At 41.4% G+C, this 19,354-nt stretch overlaps 1 protein-coding gene across 15 annotated transcripts in view; it reads left to right on the top strand.

Moving 5' to 3' along the window:
• The window catches only part of LOC106603804 (disks large homolog 2), a 325,722-nt gene that overhangs the window by 18,078 nt on the left and 288,290 nt on the right, over positions 1-19,354 (top strand). The window contains exon 1 of one of the 15 annotated variants that reach the window (XM_045717312.1): positions 16,564-16,683. The exons of the other annotated variants lie outside the window; for them this stretch is intronic. Within the exon in view, the coding sequence (XP_045573268.1) occupies positions 16,650-16,683 (34 nt within the window). The 5' untranslated portion in view covers positions 16,564-16,649. Of the gene's footprint in view, positions 1-16,563; positions 16,684-19,354 lie in introns of those variants that run through there. 15 annotated transcript variants of the gene reach the window in all.

The following is a 19,354-nucleotide window of genomic DNA, read 5'->3' as shown; positions in this document are numbered from 1 at the left end:
AGTAGAATTGGAGGAAACATTGAGAAGTCAATTGGATTGACGATGTTGCTGATGATACTACCACTGGTCCAACAGAGGGCACTACAAGGTATGGATTTGATAAACACTTTACTGTACAACTGTAACACACTACAATCCTACCAAAGGGTCTTGTGTATTTTATATATCTCTATGGTCCTTGCAATGTAAGGATCTCTGTTGGAACAGCTACAGGCTGAGCATCTATTCCCAGGTCTGGATGTGTTGTAAATCCAAGAGGAGCCTCATAAACTTCATTTATTGCCACATAGCAGTAAATGCAAACTGAATTCTATGAGCATACAAATGGCATATGCCTAAATCTGAATTCATATTTATACTGTTGAAAAAATTACATACACGGGACCTATCAATAACACAAACAAAAATGATTCCAGCCTAAGTGCTTATACCTCCTGAAGTAAGGGATGGGTGACCTCTTGTACAATTCAGTTGTAGTCTGTGCTATTGTTTTTTTGTGTGGTGATCCCTTCTGCTGGGTGCCAGGTAGCCTAGTAGGTAGCCTAGTGTTGGGCCAGTAACTGAAAGGTTGCTGGTTTGAATCCCAGAGCCGGCAAGGTGGAAAAATCTGCCGTTCTTCCCTTGAGCAAGGCAGTTAACACCCAACAACAACTGCTCCCTGGGAGCCGATGATGTCGATTTAAGTCCCCCCCCCCCCGTTCTGCAACTGACTAGGTTTTCCCTTGTCTATTACTATATAACTGTAACACCACTGTTTGTTTTTCCCAAGTCAACTTTTTATCAGAGAACACAGGATTATGCTCTGAACTATTTCATAGCCTTAGTGGCCCGGCCACCCAGGGATTTAAATCGTATGGAGAAGGAATGACTCATCGCATGGAGAAATGACTAATGGCTGTCCATCCATTGTCTGTGAAGCGGATGTTATCAAATCTGTCTCTTTATGAAAATCAGCACACCTGTTCTTTTCTCCTCAGGGTCATTAGTGCACACACACTCTAAGTTGGCCTTCTAGACTGAATTATACCAAAGAGCTCAGTATAGAGTAAGTAAAAGCACAGTGAAAGCATAGCCTCTTGCCGTAACTTTTATTGAACAGAATATTCCAGTCACAGAATAATTCCCGTATGTTGAAAATGTTTCTTCTACGCTCAGCTTAGGGCAATATGTATTTACATGAAGCAGAGGGAAAGGAGTCATAAAGCAAGACTGTTTGTGGTATGGTCAAAGGTTGTGGGGTTTCGTCTCTGTCAGCGCCCTCTCTCACACCATGGTGGGCCAACACATTTAAACACAGTTTCTTTAGTTAGTGATGATGTTGAATCCCAAGCCCGTCCCTTCCCTCCACCCTCAACATGCGTGGTCACACACTTCTCTGCCACGTGGTGTTGTCCCATAGCTGAGGGAGTGGAGGGAAAATCCTAGAGGAGATAGGGGCTAATTACACCCTCTGATCGCCACTTCAACACAGCTAGCAATGCTGAATGCTCCAGAGCCATGTGATGTCCCAGAAATAAAAGCCATTTGTTTGGAGTTTGCACAATTTCATAAAAAAATGATTGAAGTGGCATGCCTAAAGTTTGGTGTCCATGAGATCAGGCAATATGTTTACCATAGCCCCCTCCCGGTTTGGTGATGAATTTGGACTAGATCATGAACAAAGTGGTTTTGGGCGTAATCCGCACTTCCTCATTCAAATAAATGACAGGCAACATCTGCATGTTTTATTGTGTGGCTATCAGTGTTGTTGGGTTGGCAGTTAGAAGACCTAGTGCGGCAGCTGGACAGCAGCCTCCATTTCAACGACTTATGGCGAACCGCAAAGAGTGATAGTGTTTTTGTTTGTTTGGTCTTGAGGAAGTGACACTGAACAAGTGTCTCCCAAAGTTGATGGGTTAAGTAACCCCTCATCAAAATGTTTAGCTCTGAAAGGGACATGTGACAACAGAGGGACCATGCAAGTTTCTCGGGTTGAGGGACTGGTTTGGCATAGGAGAGATGAGTTAACTGCAGTAGCTCTTCGGAGGAACTGATGTCATATGAGAAAGTGCAGTCTTTGCTTGTTTCCATGGAGACGGCGGGAGGGAGCCATGTGGCTGATTGTCACCAGGAGAAGCCCGGGGGCGTGTGAGACCGTGTGGAGTTCTCCCAAAACGCTTCGCTTCACTACACACGATGTTCGCCTGGATAGATGAAGCAGGCCATATTATTTGTTTCATGCTTGTTTAGTGTGAAATTGTTATTTGAACACAACTGATGTAATGGAATGAATATTCAAGAGTGTGTGGAAAGATGAAACCTCATGGAAAGCAGATCTCTCTCTCTCTCAAGTGTGTGTGTGTGTGTGTGTGTGTGTGTGTGTTATCACCACCCCTTCTGGTCTCTCAGAGCGTACGCCATTACAGTTACATAGCTCAACTGCCTGTGTCCGTTCCTGTACACACAGGGTTGTGTGTGTATATGTTGGTGAGAGTTTGTGTTTCATCACCTGGTGTCTGTCCCCAGGTGATGTTCTGATGTGTATGTGTCGGTTCTGATGTATGTATGTCTGTGTGCACACCTGGCCATATAAGCAAATGTGTTCTTTGACTGTTCATATGGCATCTGTCCTCTTCTGCACAAGAGGCAGTGTGTGTGCACTCCCTTTGTCCCAATTTATTCCTTTGCTACTTCTGGTGTGTAATTAACACTTTGCTACTTCTTTTGTGTAATTAACACTTTGCTACTACTGGCGTGTAATTAACACTTTGCTACTACTGGCGTGTAATTAACACTTTGCTACTACTGGTGTGTAATTAACACTTTGCTACTACTGGTGTGTAATTAACACTTTGCTACTACTGGTGTGTAATTAACACTTTGCTACTACTGGGGTGTAATTAACACTTTGCTACTACTGGCGTGTAATTAACACTTTGCTACTACTGGTGTGTAATTAACACTTTGCTACTACTGGTGTGTAATTAACACTTTGCTACTTCTTTTGTGTAATTAACACTTTGCTACTACTGGTGTGTAATTAACACTTTGCTACTACTGGCGTGTAATTAACACTTTGCTGCTACTGGCGTGTAATTAACACTTTGCTACTACTGGTGTGTAATTAACACTTTGCTACTACTGGTGTGTAATTAACACTTTGCTACTACTGGTGAGTAATTAACACTTTGCTACTACTGGGGTGTAATTAACACTTTGCTACTTCTTTTGTGTAATTAACACTTTGCTACTACTGGCGTGTAATTAACACTTTGCTACTACTGGGGTGTAATTAACACTTTGCTACTACTGGTGTATAATTAACACTTTGCTACTTCTTTTGTGTAATTAACACTTTGCTACTACTGGTGTGTAATTAACACTTTGCTACTACTGGCGTGTAATTAACACTTTGCTACTTCTTTTGTGTAATTAACACTTTGCTACTACTGGCGTGTAATTAACACTTTGCTACTACTGGTGAGTAATTAACACTTTGCTACTACTGGTGTGTAATTAACACTTTGCTACTTCTTTTGTGTAATTAACACTTTGCTACTACTGGTGTGTAATTAACACTTTGCTACTACTGGCGTGTAATTAACACTTTGCTACTACTGGTGTGTAATTAACACTTTGCTACTACTGGTGCGTAATTAACACTTTGCTACTACTGGTGTGTAATTAACACTTTGCTACTACTGGTGAGTAATTAACACTTTGCTACTACTGGCGTGTAATTAACACTTTGCTACTACTGGTGTGTAATTAACAATTTGCTACTACTGGGGTGTAATTAACACTTTGCTGCTACTGGTGTGTAATTAACACTTTGCTACTACTGGGGTGTAATTAACACTTTGCTACTACTGGTGTGTAATTAACACTTTGCTACTACTGGCGTGTAATTAACATTTTGCTACTACTGGGGTGTAATTAACACTTTGCTACTACTGGTGAGTAATTAACACTTTGCTACTACTGGTGTGTAATTAACACTTTGCTACTACTGGCGTGTAATTAACACTTTGCTACTACTGGCGTGTAATTAACACTTTGCTACTACTGGGGTGTAATTAACACTTTGCTACTACTGGCGTGTAATTAACACTTTGCTACTACTGGGGTGTAATTAACACTTTGCTACTACTGGTGAGTAATTAACACTTTGCTACTACTGGGGTGTAATTAACACTTTGCTACTACTGGTGAGTAATGAACACTTTGCTACTACTGGGGTGTAATTAACACTTTGCTACTACTGGGGTGTAATTAACACTTTGCTACTACTGGTGAGTAATTAACACTTTGCTACTACTGGGGTGTAATTAACACTTTGCTACTACTGGGGTGTAATTAACACTTTGCTACTACTGGCGTGTAATTAACACTTTGCTACTACTGGTGTGTAATTAACACTTTGCTACTACTGGTGAGTAATTAACACTTTGCTACTACTGGTGTGTAATTAACACTTTGCTACTACTGGTGTGTAATTAACACTTTGCTACTACTGATGCGTAATTAACACTTTGCTACTACTGGTGTGTAATTAACACTTTGCTACTACTGGTGTGTAATTAACACTTTGCTACTACTGGTGTGTAATTAACACTTTGCTACTTCTTTTGTGTAATTAACACTTTGCTACTACTGGTGTGTAATTAACACTTTGCTACTACTGGTGTGTAATTAACACTTTGCTACTACTGGGGTGTAATTAACACTTTGCTACTACTGGTGTGTAATTAACACTTTGCTACTACTGGTGTGTAATTAACACTTTGCTACTACTGGGGTGTAATTAACACTTTGCTACTACTGGTGTGTAATTAACACTTTGCTACTACTGGTGTGTAATTAACACTTTTCTACTACTGGTGTGTAATTAACACTTTGCTACTACTGGTGTGTAATTAACACTTTGCTACTACTGGGGTGTAATTAACACTTTGCTACTACTGGTGTGTAATTAACACTTTGCTACTACTGGTGTGTAATTAACACTTTGCTACTACTGGGGTGTAATTAACACTTTGCTACTACTGGGGTGTAATTAACACTTTGCTACTACTGGTGTGTAATTAACACTTTGCTACTACTGGTGTGTAATTAACACTTTGCTACTACTGGGGTGTAATTAACACTTTGCTACTACTGGGGTGTAATTAACACTTTGCTACTACTGGTGTGTAATTAACACTTTGCTACTACTGGTGTGTAATTAACACTTTGCTGCTACTGGTGTGTTCTCTGCTACTTCTCCTGTATGCGCTTCACTGTCCTATCTGTTCAATTAAAATGCATACAAAAATACTAAAAGAGTAGGAAATCCTACTCCTTTGAAATTTGGCAGGTATGTTTTTGTTAGTCTGATGTTAGTGTAATGGATGTAGTTTTGCTTCTACTTCCCGACACGTTTTAACACAGTTCCCATGACGATGAATGACTGTGTGCGGTTGACGTCATGGTCAAGGTCAGAGTTCACCCACTGTTGAAGAATTAAATTGACTCTAAGCTCCCATCAATATAGTGTTACCCTTCAAGAGTAATGTTCTTCCCGCTCTTCACTCTGGCTCTGCTAAATCGGGCACTTCCCTCGCTCTCTCCATTCATTAGTGTTTCTCCATCAGCGGTAGTGTCGTGACTGTGCAGGTGAAGGGCCACTCCGAACGCTCCAGCTCAGCAGAGCATGAAATAAAGATGTTACTCTGGGTTATGCAACGGCCTGCCTGTATCTCTGTAACCCCACACCTCCAGCCTATACACACACACATTATAATCCAGATGTTCTTGCATTGCAATATTGAGATGTCTTGTTCTCATACTGGAATCCTAGGTCATGTCTAGTAGGCACAAAGGGAGATTTTGTTTTTAAACAGGTGAAACAAAATGTCAGTTAAATTCAATGGAAGGACACCTGGAGCTGCATCTGCTGCATTGGTGGTCTTTGCATTTTGTGTCATACTTAAGTATAACTAATGCCCTATTCAGACAGAATTAGTTTTAAAAAAGCAAACAGGAAGGACAGGAGGATTCATGTCTATCGTCATATTCTTTCAATGGCAATATCTCAATCTATTTTATATCTAACTGCAACATAGCCATTAATTATCACGAAAACATGGTTGTAGCTATTTAAATCATTGCTCATTCCTGATTTTGATTTCAGTTGGTCTTTAATTTTGAATTATTAGTGTGCATGTAAACCTGGAAATTCACGTTTGTTTTGCTTGGTCAAAAACGACCATGTTCATTCACACAATTATGAATGATATCTTCTCATCCCTTATCTTTGGAACCACGATTGATTAATGAATCTGCCTCATGAGTAACATTGTGGCACCTCTTTGGAGTAGGAGAAAGTGCTATGTTGAAGGGGGACTTGTTAATAATGGGTGTGCGACGTAACGGTTAGCTGGAAACCTCTGTTGCTGTGGTGGAGGGCTGGTTGTAGGAAGGGGAGGCAGCCGGAAGCTATTACAGGGATGAGCACTGCAAGCCGGAGCCCACTCCACCCACCCATTACGTAAGTGCAGAAAAAGCAGATTTGCATTGTGTGTGTGTGTTTGAGTCAGAGTGAGCGTTTGTGTCCATGTGGATGCAACTCTCTCCGGATCACCGCATGGTTGCCATGGAAACACAAAGGAGTAAAGCTGCATGCAAACAGCTGCTGTCATATACCTGGAAGCGAAAAGATTGCACTGGCAAGAAGAGAGGGAATAAAAGAAAGGGAAAGAAGTGTTTCAACCTTTTGAAATCATTAGGAAAGTGTGGATAGTGTTGTGAAGCGCACAGAACATTGGCTCATTATATTGTGCGCTTTATAGTGATGTTAGCAAAATCAAGTCTTTTTCCAGTGCTTTTTCATAAAAATGTCCAATGCAGCCTTTTATTTTTATATGACATCGTTTCTGGGAAACAATTAAGTACGTTACTGTGATTGTTTTTCCAGCAATAATTTTGCTAGGACTGTCTGGGAGTGGTCTGAGTGGGGAGCTCTTATTGGCAGAGAGGTTTGGAACTCTCTTTCTTATTGGTCTTTCACCAGGCAGGCCAAAACTCCATCCCACCAAAACAGGCTGAAATTTCAGGCGGCCTTTTCAACCACTCTTATACTAAAAGGGCATTATCATAATTTTCTAAATTTCACTCTTATTATTCCGTCCTCATAGTGTGGAAATATATATAAAACACAGGAAAATCATGTTTTGACTGCACTGAGCCTTTAAAGTTTTTCTTAGGATGAGCCTACTGTATAAAAACCCTAGTAAAAAAAAAAGGTACAATAATGTACTTCAAATATAATGTAATTTTGTGGCCACATGTGCCCTAATAATGAGTTTTACTACAGTAATTTGAGAAGGCTAGGTAGCATATCCATCTTTTCATCAAAATGTTGAATGCATGAACTTGTTCGACATGCACTGTTAAAACAGGTGGGAATTGTTTGAACTGAATATACTCTCTGTATGAACATTTCTGGTGAATGCTATTTTCACTATAGCATTGACTGGGTTTAGTTACAATCCCACTCTCTAATGCAGCTACATGCCTTTCATAGAGGACTTCTTATAGAAAAGCTTGATGAAGGGATTCTACCGTTTTCAGTGTCTGCCCCACACACAGTGAATTTGACTATACTGGAAAATAAATATTGCCCAAATGGATTTCAATAAACATGCATACAAATTAGTCAAAATGTATTTGTGCAATGCAAAATAATACAAACAAGTACTTCTCTTATATGATGTCAAGCATACAATCCATTTTTTTTTTTATATGCCAGAATAAGCTACTCACAGTGGTCATTAACTTTTACCAAATTACATATTTTGTCTGGTGTATAATCAGTGTCTGGACACAACTCCATGGTCAGTGCTCCTGGCTTAGCTTCAAAAGGCCCCATGCAGTTTTTTGAAGAGCACTACTTGAGATCAGCATTGAAGTGCTCCCTTTAGTAACTGTGCTCTCGGAACTGTAGCCAGCCAGCACACCAGGGGCGGTGGCAGAAGGCTGTCTTGTGTCAGGAACACCGTAATTGCTACAAGAACAAATTCCATATCGTACACAGTGTGGCAAATGCTTGCATGGAGTAATGACAGGATCTACTTTTGCATGCTGACACACCCCATGATTCTGCCTGAGAGCACCAATTGAATGACTTTTCACTTGTTGTGTGCGATACACCTTGAAAATTGTGCTTTGAAAGATGGATAACCTCAGCGCAATGTTGATTAAGGAAGAATCATCCCTACAAACTACATGCACAGCTGATGTGTGTGTAGTTTGTCCTTGTTTAGAACTGCTGAAGACTGGGAACTAATATTTTCCCAGTACAATTTTTTTAACTACACAGAACCAAAATATAAATGCAACATGTGAAGTCTTGGTCCCATGTTTCATGAGCTGAAATACAAGATCCCAGACATTTTCTATACTCACAAAAATCTTATTTCTCTCAGATTTTGTGTACAAATTTGTTTCCTGACTGCAGGAATGTCCACCAGAGCTCTTGCCAGAGAATTGAATGTTCATTTCTCTACCATAAGCCGCCTCCATCGTTGTTTTAGAGAATTTGGCAGACCACGTGTAACTAGGCCAGCCCAGGACCTCCACATCCTTCACCTCACTTCTTCACCTGTGGGAGCGTCTGAGACCAGCAACCCGGACAGCTGATGAAACTGTGGGTTTGCACAACCGAAGAATTTCGCACAAACTGTCAGAAACCGTCTCAGGGAAGCTCATCTGCATGCTCGTTGATGGCCACTAGCACGCTGGAGGAGTGTGCTCTTCATGGATTAATCCCAGTTTCAACTGTACCGGGCAGATGGCAGACGTGTGGGCGAGCGGTTTGCTGATGTCAGTGCCCCATGGCGGTAGTGGGGTTATGGTATGGGGAGGCATAAGGTATGGGCAATGAACACAATTGCATTTTATCGATGGAAATTTAAATGCACAGATACCGTGACGAGATCGTGAGGCCTATTGTTGTGCCTTTCGTCTGCGACCATCATCATGTTTCAGCATTGATAATGCACGGCCCCATGTTGCAGGGATATGTACATAATTCTCTGAAGCTGAAAATGACCCAGTTCTTCCATGGCCTGCATACTCACCAGACATGTCACCCATTGAGCATGTTTGGGGTGCTCTGTATCGACATGTACAACAGCTTGTTCTAGTTCCTGCAAATATCCAGCAACTTCGCACAGCCATTGAAGAGGACTGGGACAACATTCCACAGGCTACAATCAACAGCCTGATCAACTCTATGCGAAGGAAATGTGTCGTGCTGCATGAGGCAAATGGTGGTCACACCGGATATTGACTGGTTTTCTGATTCATGCCGCTACTTTTTTAAATTGAGGTATCTGTGACCAATAGATGCATATCAGTATTCCCAGTCATGTGAAATCCATAGATTAGGGCGTAATTAATTAATTTAAATTGACTTATTTCTTTATATGAACTGTAACTCAGTAAGATCATAGAAATTGTTGCGTTTATATTTTTGTTCAGTGTAGTTTAAAACCTGTCAAAAGGCATCATTCGTTTATGACCAGACGAAAAGTCATACATGATCATATGAGAGAGCAGAGCACCGTCAAGGATTTGATTTTAAAACAAATTCTTAATTCGTATAATAACTCATTTTACCGGCTGGTAGTTTATATAGCAGCAACAGATCCATACTTTTGCTCAAACAATTTCTATGTCTATATTGAGGAATGAGGCCCCTTTGTGTGTACTTCATGTGTGTGTTCCACACGTGTGTTGGGCACGTGTGCGTTTGTGTGTGTGTGTGTGTGTGTGTGTGTGTGTGTGTGAGTGTGTGTGTGTGTGTATAGAGGATGTTGGTCCCACTGTGACCATTTGAACTTATCCAGACCAAAAACTGTGGAGAGATAGGCAGAAACTGCACAAAACTGCACATTTAACCACCACATTTAACCACCACATTTAACATGGCCGTGTACAAACAGACCAGCTATGACCTCCGTAAGGCAATCAAAGAAGAAAAACAACAGTACAGGGACAAAATGGAGTCTCAATTCAACGACTTAGACACAAGAAGTATGTGGCAGGGATACCAGACAAGCACGGATTATAGAGGGAAAGCCTGCCATGTCGCGAACACTGATGCTGCCGTCCCGGATAAGCTAAACACGTTATTTTCCCGCTTCAAGGAAAAAAATCTAGTCTGAACCCCTCCCTGTGCAACTGTGTCCTGGACTTCCTGACAGGCTGACCCCAGGTGGTGAAGGTAGGCAACAACACTGAGGGTGCCCACAGTGTGTTCAGCCCCCTCCTGTGCTCCCTGTTCACCCATGACTAGATGCCAACGCACGTCTCTAACTCCATCATCAAGTTTTCTGACGACACAACATTTGTAGGCCTGATTACCAACAATGACGAGACAGCCTACAAGGAGGTGAGAGCCCTTGTGAAGTGGTGCCAGGAAAATAGCCTCTCCCTCAACATCAACAAAAAGGAGTTGATCGTGGACTTCAGGAGACAGCAGAGAGAGCAAGCCCCCATCCACACTGACGGTGCTACAGTAGAGGGTCAAAAGCTTCAAGTTCCTCAGTGTGCACGTCACTGACAACCTGACATGGTCCCTTCACACAGACAGTGTGGTGAAGAAGGCGCAATAACGCCTCTTCAATCAATCAAATTTCAAATGTATTTCTAAAGCCCTTCTTACATAGGCTGATGTCACAAAGTGCTGTACAGAAACCCAGCCTAAAACCCCAAACAGCAAGCAATGCAGGTGTAGAAGCACGGTGGCTTGGAAAAGCTCCCTAGAAAGGCCAGAACCTAGGAAGAAACCTAGAGACGAACCAGACTATGAGGGGTGGCCAGTCCTCTTCTGGCTGTGCCGGGTGGAGATTATAACAGAACATGGCCAAGATGTTCAAATGTTCATAGATGACCAGCAGGGTCAAATAATAATAATAATCACAGTGGTTGTCGAGGGTGCAACAGGTCAGCACCTCAGGAGTAAATGTCAGTTGGCTTTTCATAGTTGGTCATTCAGAGTATCTCTACCGCTCCTGCTGTCTCTAGAGAGTTGAAAACAGCAGGTCTGGTACAGGTAGCACGTCCGGTGAACAGGTCAGGGCTCCATTGCCGCAAGAAGAACAGTTGAAACTGGAGCAGCAGCACGGCCAGGTGGACTGGGGACAGTTCAACCTCAGGAGGCTGAAGAAACTTGGCTTGGCCCCTAAGACCCTCACAAACATCTACAGATGCTCTATTGAGAGCAACCTATCGGGCTGTATCACCGCCTGGTATGGCAATTGCACCGTCTGGAACTGCAGGGCTTTCCAGAGCGTGGTGCAGTCAACCCAACGCATCATCGGGGGCTGCCTGTCCTCCACATACGTTACAGCCGTATTCTAAAATTCTATAATTTTTTTCCCTCATCAATCTACACGCAATACCCCATAATGACAAAGGGAAAATACTTATTTACATAAGTATTCAGACCTTTGATATGAGACTCGAAATTGAGCTCAGGTGGATCCTGTTTACATTGATCATCTTTAAGCTGTTCCTGCAACTTGATTGGAGTCCACCTGTGGTAAATTCAAATGATTGGACATGATTTGAAAAGGCACACACCTGTCTATATACAGTTGAAGTCGGAAGTTTACATACACCTTAGCCAAATACATTTAAACTCAGTTTTTCACAATTCCTGACATTTAATCCAAGTAAAATTCCCAGTCTTAGGTCAGTTAGGATCACCACTTTATTTCAAGAATGTGAAATGTCAGAATAATAGCAGAGAGAATTATTTATTTCAACTTTTATTTCTTTCATCACATTCCCAGGGGGTCAGACGTTTACATACACTCAATTAGTATTTGGTAGCATTGCCTTTAAATTGTTTAACTTGGGTCAAACGTTTCGGGTAGCCTTCCATAAGCTTCCCACAATAAGTTGGGTGAATTTTGGCCCATTCCTCCTGACAGAGCTGGTGTAACTGAGTCAGGTTTGTAGGCCTCCTTGCTCGCACATGCTTTTTCAGTTCTGCCCACAAATTTTCTATAGGATTGAGGTCAGGGCTTTGTGATGGCCACTCCAATACCTTGATTTTGTTGTCCTGAAGCCATTTTGCCACAATTTTCGAAGTATGCTTGGGGTAATTGTCCATTTGGAAGACCCATTTGCGACCAAGCTTCAACTTCCTGACTGATGTCTTGAAATGTTGCTTCAATATATTCACATAATTTTCCCTTCCTCATGATGCCATCTATTTTGTGATGTGCACCAGTCCCTCCTGCAGCAAAGCACCCCCACAACATGATGCTGCCACCCCCGTGCTTCACGGTTGGGATGGTGTTCTTCGGCTTGCAAGCGTCCCCCTTTTTCCTCCAAACATAACAATGGTAATTATGGCCAAACAGTTCTATTTTTGTTTCATCAGACCAGAGGACATTTCTCCAAAAAGTCTTTGTCCCCATGTGCAGTTGCAAACCTTAGTCTGGCTTTTTTATGGCGGTTTTTGAGCAGTGGCTTCTTCCTTGCTAAGCGGCCTTTTTGGTTATGTCGATATAGGACTCGTTTTACTGTGGATGTAGATACTTTTGTACCTGTTTCCTCCAGCATCTTCACCGGGCCTTTTGCTGTTGCTCTGGGATTGATTTGCACTTTTCGCTCCAAAGTATGTTCATCTCTAGGAGACAGAACGCGTCTCCTTCCTGAGCGGTATGACGTCTGCATGGTCCCATGGTGTTTATACTTGCGTACATTTGTTTGTACAGATGAACGTGGTACCTTCAGGCATTTGGAAATTACTCCCAAGGATGAACCAGACTTGTGGAGGTCTACAATTTTTTTTCTGAGGTCTTGGCTGATTTCTTTTGATTTTCCCATGATGTCAAGCAAAGAGGCACTGAGTTTGAAGGTAGGCCTTGAAAAACATCCACAGATACACCTCCAATTGACTCAAATGATGTCAATTAGCCTATTAGAAGCTTCTAAAGCCATGACATAATTTTCTGAAATTTTCCAAGCTGTTTAAAGGCACAGTCAACTTAGTGTATGTAAACTTCTGACGCACTGGAATTGTGATACAGTGAATTATAAGTGAAATAATCTGGCTGTAAACAATTGTTGGAAAAATTACTTAGATGTCCTAACCGACTTGCCAAAACTATAGTTTAACAAGAAATTTGTGGAGTGGTTGAAAAATGAGTTTTAATGACTCCAACCTAAGTGTATGTAAACTTCCGACTTCAACTGTATTACCACAGTCAAAAGTTTGGACACACCTACTCATTTCAGGGTTTTTCTTTATTTTTACTATTTTCTACATTGTAGAATAATAGTGAAGAGGTCAAAACTATGAAATAACACATATGGAATCATGTAGTAACCATATTTTAGATTCTTCAAAGTAGCCACCCTTTGACTTGATGACCTCTTTGCACACTCTTGGCATTCTCTCAACCAGCTTCATGAAGTAGTCACCTGGAATGCATTTCAATTAACAGGTGTGCCTTTTTAAAGTTGAATTTGTGGAATTTCTTTCCTTCTTAATGTGTTTGAGCCAATCAGTTGTGTTGTGACAAGGTAGGGGTGGTATAGAGAAGATAGACCTATTTGGTAAAAGACTAAGTCTGTATTATGGCAAGAGCAGCTCAAATAAGCAAAGAGAAATGACAGTCCATCATTACTTTAAGACTTTAAGGTCAGTCAATCCTGAACATTTCAAGAACTTTGAACGTTTCTTCAAGTGCAGTCGCAAAAACCATCAAGCGCCTTGATGAAACAGACAGCAGTAACTATGGCAAATGTATCAGGGGTGTTGCTGCTCCTCCAGAAACCTTTGATTCTATACTGAACAAAAATATAAACACAACATGCAACAATTTCGGAGATTTGAATGAGTTACAGGTCATATAAGGAAATCAGTCAATTGAAATAAATTCATTAGGTCCTAATCTATGGATTTCACATGACTGGGCAAGGGCGCTGCCACGGGTGTGCCTGGGAGGGTATATAGGCCCACCAATTTGGGAGCCAGGCCCACCCTCTGAGGGGCCAGGCCCAGCCAATCAAAAAAAAAAAAATCCCCACAAAAGGGCTTTATTACAGACAGATATACTCCTCAGCAACCCGTCCACGTCAACTTCTTGATATGCCACAATAGCCAGGTGGATGGATTATCTTGGCAAAGGAGAAATGCTTATTAACAGGGATGTAAACAAATTTCTGCACAACATTTGAAAGAAATAAGCTTTTTGTGTGTTATGGAAAATGTCTGGGATCTTTTATTTCAGTTCATGAAACATGGGACTAACAGTTTACATGTTGCGTTCATATTGTTGTTCAGTATGTAAGGAAATAAATTCTGAAGTGCAATGCTGGTGAGATAAGAGTTGCAGGCTAATTTCTATCAGAGCAGAGAGAAAGATCATGGAAAGAAAGTTTAGCTCTGTCACAAAAAGAGCCGTGTTGAATAGACCAAACTGCAGCGGGAATATGGATGCTCATGTTTTAATTCAAAAAAGGAGTAACGCATCCACTGGAAACCAATATACACGACAGGAACAGTTTTGCAGGCACACAACACGCAGTGCAAAAACAACTACCCACGAAAACCAAACAAACACACACCTACTTATGGGACTCCCAATCAGAGGCAACTAGAAACACCTGCCTCCAATTGAGAGTCCAGCACCCAAAACTACACATAGAAAAACAAACCTAGAACCTATACCAAACTAATACACCCCACTACACCACACACAAAACCCCATAATACAAAACAAATATACCTCTGCCACGTCCTGACCAAATATAATAGAAATAATACCTAAATATTGGTCAGGACGTGACAATCTCAATCTAGTTCTGTGAGAGATACAGGCGTGCTCACACAGCCACGGCCGCTCCTTGGTCTCAAACATAGGTTACTATGTTGCGCAAACCATAAGCCCGGGCCGACCCAACCCGAAGCAACTCTTAGAATATCAGGGAGGGGGGGGGGATTAACAAACAGGCAACTCGATTTAACTTTGATCGCTTTTATTAAAATGTTTACATTGCAGAAAGTGAAATGTATTTTCATTCCACGAGAACTACTGGATCCGGCCAAATAAGTTCTGGAATGAAACAGTCCAAAATGGTGAGGTGCCCTGATCCTGTTCCCGCAGGATCCTCCTCAAATTAAACACTGGTTAGGGCTTATTGTGGTTCAGAAGGTTAAGGGTGTGTTGTTTCCATTGTTGCTCAGGGCCTTTATGGCATGATGAGATGTATTGTTCACAGACACACACACACACACACCCTTCAACACGGCTCCTTCAATGGGCCTCAGGTGTCACAGCTGACAACAACTAAGGGAGGCATCATAAGTGCTGTTGTGCAATCGGAGCTGTAAAAAATACTCCCAACAGAACAGAGTGCGGGCTGCCACACGCTAATGGAACGATTTACTAAGGAAGACGTCACCTGTCCTGTTTCTAATGTGATATTGACTTAACACACCTTGCTGAAACACAGAGAAAGAATCATTCTCCCTGTTACACACACTCTTCCCAGTGCTTGTATGTATGTGGCTGATATGTCAGCTGTCTGTGTGCTTTTTCTGTCTTTCCCCTGTCAACATTGAACCAAACCAAATCAATATATTTTGAGCAAATATAGTATGGTGGCAGAATAATAAAGAAGAAATATCGAGTAAGTTGCGTAATATTTATTTTTGGTATAGTGTAGGACTAGGGGACAATGTTGAGGGAGTTTTCACTGTAGCCTTGTTTTACAGCTTTATGTTGAGTAATCCACAAAAACTGTGGAAAAATCCACTGCGGCAGGCAGTGAAGAAAATCCCTGGGACTCGTCTTGTTTCCTAATGTAATGCAGCATAAAATACCTTCAGATCAGCATATTAGCATGTTACACTCCCCTGAAACTACAGCAAGTCTATGGATGGGTTTACGTGTGATGCCATAAGGCAGTATTTTGTAGCTATCTCAGAAAGGCTATTTAATCGCCCATGCTTTTACATTCAGTATGTTGGAAGTAATCATCAGGCATACCTTAGCATAGGCTGTGATTTGAATTTCAAGCTATTCTCCAGGAGTAGGTAATATCCTTATGGCCTAAGTGTGGGGTTGTTCTCTGTCCCCGTTTGACTGTGTGACAGCCAGGAAAGAAGTCTGCCCTGTGCGGAAGCCGGTGGCCCTCCACCCCGGCGCTACACAGCCACTTAAAGCTGTCCTCACAGGCTTATGTGTGCCCTTCATGCATGAGCCAAGTGTCTGAAATACCCCCACCTGGCTGCCATCCCTTCTATGGGTCCCCCCATACATCCCCTGCTCTCCCATGACAAAGAGTGTGACTGCCAGTGCCCGCCGGCACTTGTAGATTCAACTGTCTATGAAAAGGGGGCACCCATGTCCACACTGTGTAGAGGTGTGTGAGAGGGGTTGTGAAGGGGGATTCTGCGCAGCATGGCAGCGTTAAGCACATTATCAGACACAGGGCTGCATTAGAAATCAGCTGTCGGAGTGCGAGGGCTGCCCGGGGTGCAAGGTCATTGTCTCTATTGAAGTTGAACAGGCGGCCTGCCGGAGGAGTAGGCTTGCTGTTTTGTTGCATGGGCATCTGGTGCTCCCACAGCACACTGCTTCAAGGGACCGGCAGCGCTCGGGATGTCTATGGAGACAAGCAAAGTTTCACTGCACTGTAAGTTACCCCGTGTGCTACTTTTACTTTTTAACATTTTGTTTGTTTGAATATGGGCCACTATTATACAGGAAGTTGCATGTAGGCCTTTTAGTTAATGCAATTATTCAGCTATAAGCTATTTGGCAACTGCAGATAAGACAGTGAATGAATTTGAATGAAAGGAAACTTTGTCAAGTAGCTTGTGTTTCAAATGAGTTCCTAGTATAGAGGGTAGTTGTACATATTTATTATATAAAAATATATCTGAATTATCCATTTGCACAATTACAATGAAAAACCACTAAACAGGGAAATACAGCACACAATCTGTTATTTTTTTTATGCTTTTGGACTGCTGCAACCAAATTGCTCTGCAATGGGACAATACAGATCATCTGAATCTTATCATGTTGCCTATACAACCTGATGAAAGGTTTGACAAAATACGGTGCTGTGTAGTGTTGTTGGCTAGTAGAACATGTGCATCTCACATTGAATCTTAAGATGGCTGTGACTAAGAGAATTCTGCATTTGTTTTGTAAATTCAGGGTATCCAATCCCCATACGACACTTCACTGGCACTCAATGAGTCTAGGGGATTTGCATACATTTCGGTTCAATGAGGTGTGTTTATCTTCTTGTATTTCATACAATGCGAAAAGAGGCATTCGTGCCAATGGTTTATTACACAAATACTGTGTGTAGTGCCTTTCAAATTTGCCAACCTGTTTCTCAGCAAACATATAACACTAATTCTTAGCAGTATATGATGGACTCGCACAAACATGTGGTTTGGAGAGCAGGGACTAAACTATTGTACTCCCAACGTTTTGTCATGAATGCAAATAGCTTGTTGTCATTGACCTCCATTTAAATGTAAATTTGGGTTCTGTCTGTGGAGACGAGCCTCTGGACTGCTGCGAAAGATGACTTGTTATGGGTTCAGTTTCTTTTGTTGAACATGCAGCAGCTATTATTTTGAAAGGTCTGCCTTTGTTATTAATTAACGATTCTTCGATTGCATAACAAGTATTTGTCCACCTACATTATTACCGTATGAGCTAATCTAGCTAATCTTTTCTAAGGGATGCTCAGTGGTGTTTGGAAGTGTTTTGTGTGATGGCGTTGCTGCTTTTTAGTCCAGGACGAGGCTTTATCTGTCCCCGAAACCGGCCCAATACTACTATACAGATCACTATGATTGAATCAAATCAAATCAAATTGTATTTGTCACATGCGCCGAATACAACAGGTGTAGACCGTACCGTGAAGTGCTTACTTACAAGTCCTTAACCAACAATGCAGTTCAAGAAATGGAGTTAATAAAATATTTACTAAATAAACTAAAGTAAGCATTTTTATAAAAAGTTACACAATAAAATTACATAACAATAACGAGGCTATATACAGGGGGTACCGGTACCGAGTCAATGTGCAACATCAGTATTTTAATGATATAGTCTTTAATTATTCTTCTAGAGTCATACAATTGTCAGGATTGGTGTCAATTCCATTTCAATTCGCCCTGTTTTATAACTATTTTCAATGAGGGTGAAATGCCCAACCATTGGGTGAGTGAAGCACATCTCCAATACAATTCATTTCTGTACCATTTTCGAGGTTTGGGTCAATTACATTTAAATTCAGCCAATTCTGCAGTGGCAGGCTGCCTAGCGGTTAAGAGCGTTGGGCCAGTAACTGAAAGGTAGCTAGTTTGAATCCCAGAGCTGACAAGGTGGAAAAATATGCTGTTCTGCCCTTCTGCAAGGCCGTTAAACACCCAACAACAACTTCTCCCCGGGCGCCGATGATGTCGATTAAGGCATCCCCCCGCACCCCTCTGATTCTGAGGGGTTAGGTTAAATGTGACACATTTCGGTTGAATTCATTCAGTTGTGCAACTGACTTTCCCAGTCAGGAGGTAAACCAAAATTCTGATTTTCCTCAATGCTTCTCTATTACAAAATATTGGACTTGGAATTTCAATTGCTTCTTGAAGTACTTCTTATGAGTCATTTCCTGTCATTTCAGCAAGCCATGACACCCACCATCTCAGATTGTTCTTAAATTGTTTCTGTATTTAGAAACAGGTACGATTGGCATTCCTGAAACAATTTTTCTTTTTTATTGTATTTCATTTAGGACAAGCTAATTGATTGCACCCAAATTGTACATTTTTTAATTTATAGGATTCAGATAATATTCAATAAATATAGTACCTAATATCTGATTTAGACCAAATTTCTTCCTACCCATGCCAATCCCACCACAACAACCCAATATACAGTATCAGTTCTCTGTGTTTAACAAGTAGTATGAAGCTGCGGCTTGGAGTATTGCTTCTCCATTCTATGTAATGTATTCCCTGTGAATCTGTTGATGGTATTTCTTTCGCTGTTCAAAGAAATGTGTAATATAAGTTTCCTGCATTATTTACCACAAAGTTGTATGACAGTACCAAATAGATCTCAACATTTCCTTTGTAACTTTGGGTAGAAAACCAATAGATTTGTCTCATGATGAAAATAAATTGTGTGGTCATCCTTACAATTCAAGCCAGTCCTCCATGAAAGCAAACCAGTTTGTCCTTCTTTTATGCTTAGTCTGTGTCCAGGAAACAGCCCCTTTGTGTGTGGTTTATTTACTTCAAAAAATGTCTGCATTAGTTACTGTTAGACCATTCTTGGTG

Source organism: Salmo salar, chromosome ssa04 (assembly GCF_905237065.1).
Source record: "Salmo salar chromosome ssa04, Ssal_v3.1, whole genome shotgun sequence".
Taxonomy (NCBI): domain Eukaryota; kingdom Metazoa; phylum Chordata; class Actinopteri; order Salmoniformes; family Salmonidae; genus Salmo; species Salmo salar.
This window is presented reverse-complemented; position numbering and strand designations above follow the sequence as displayed.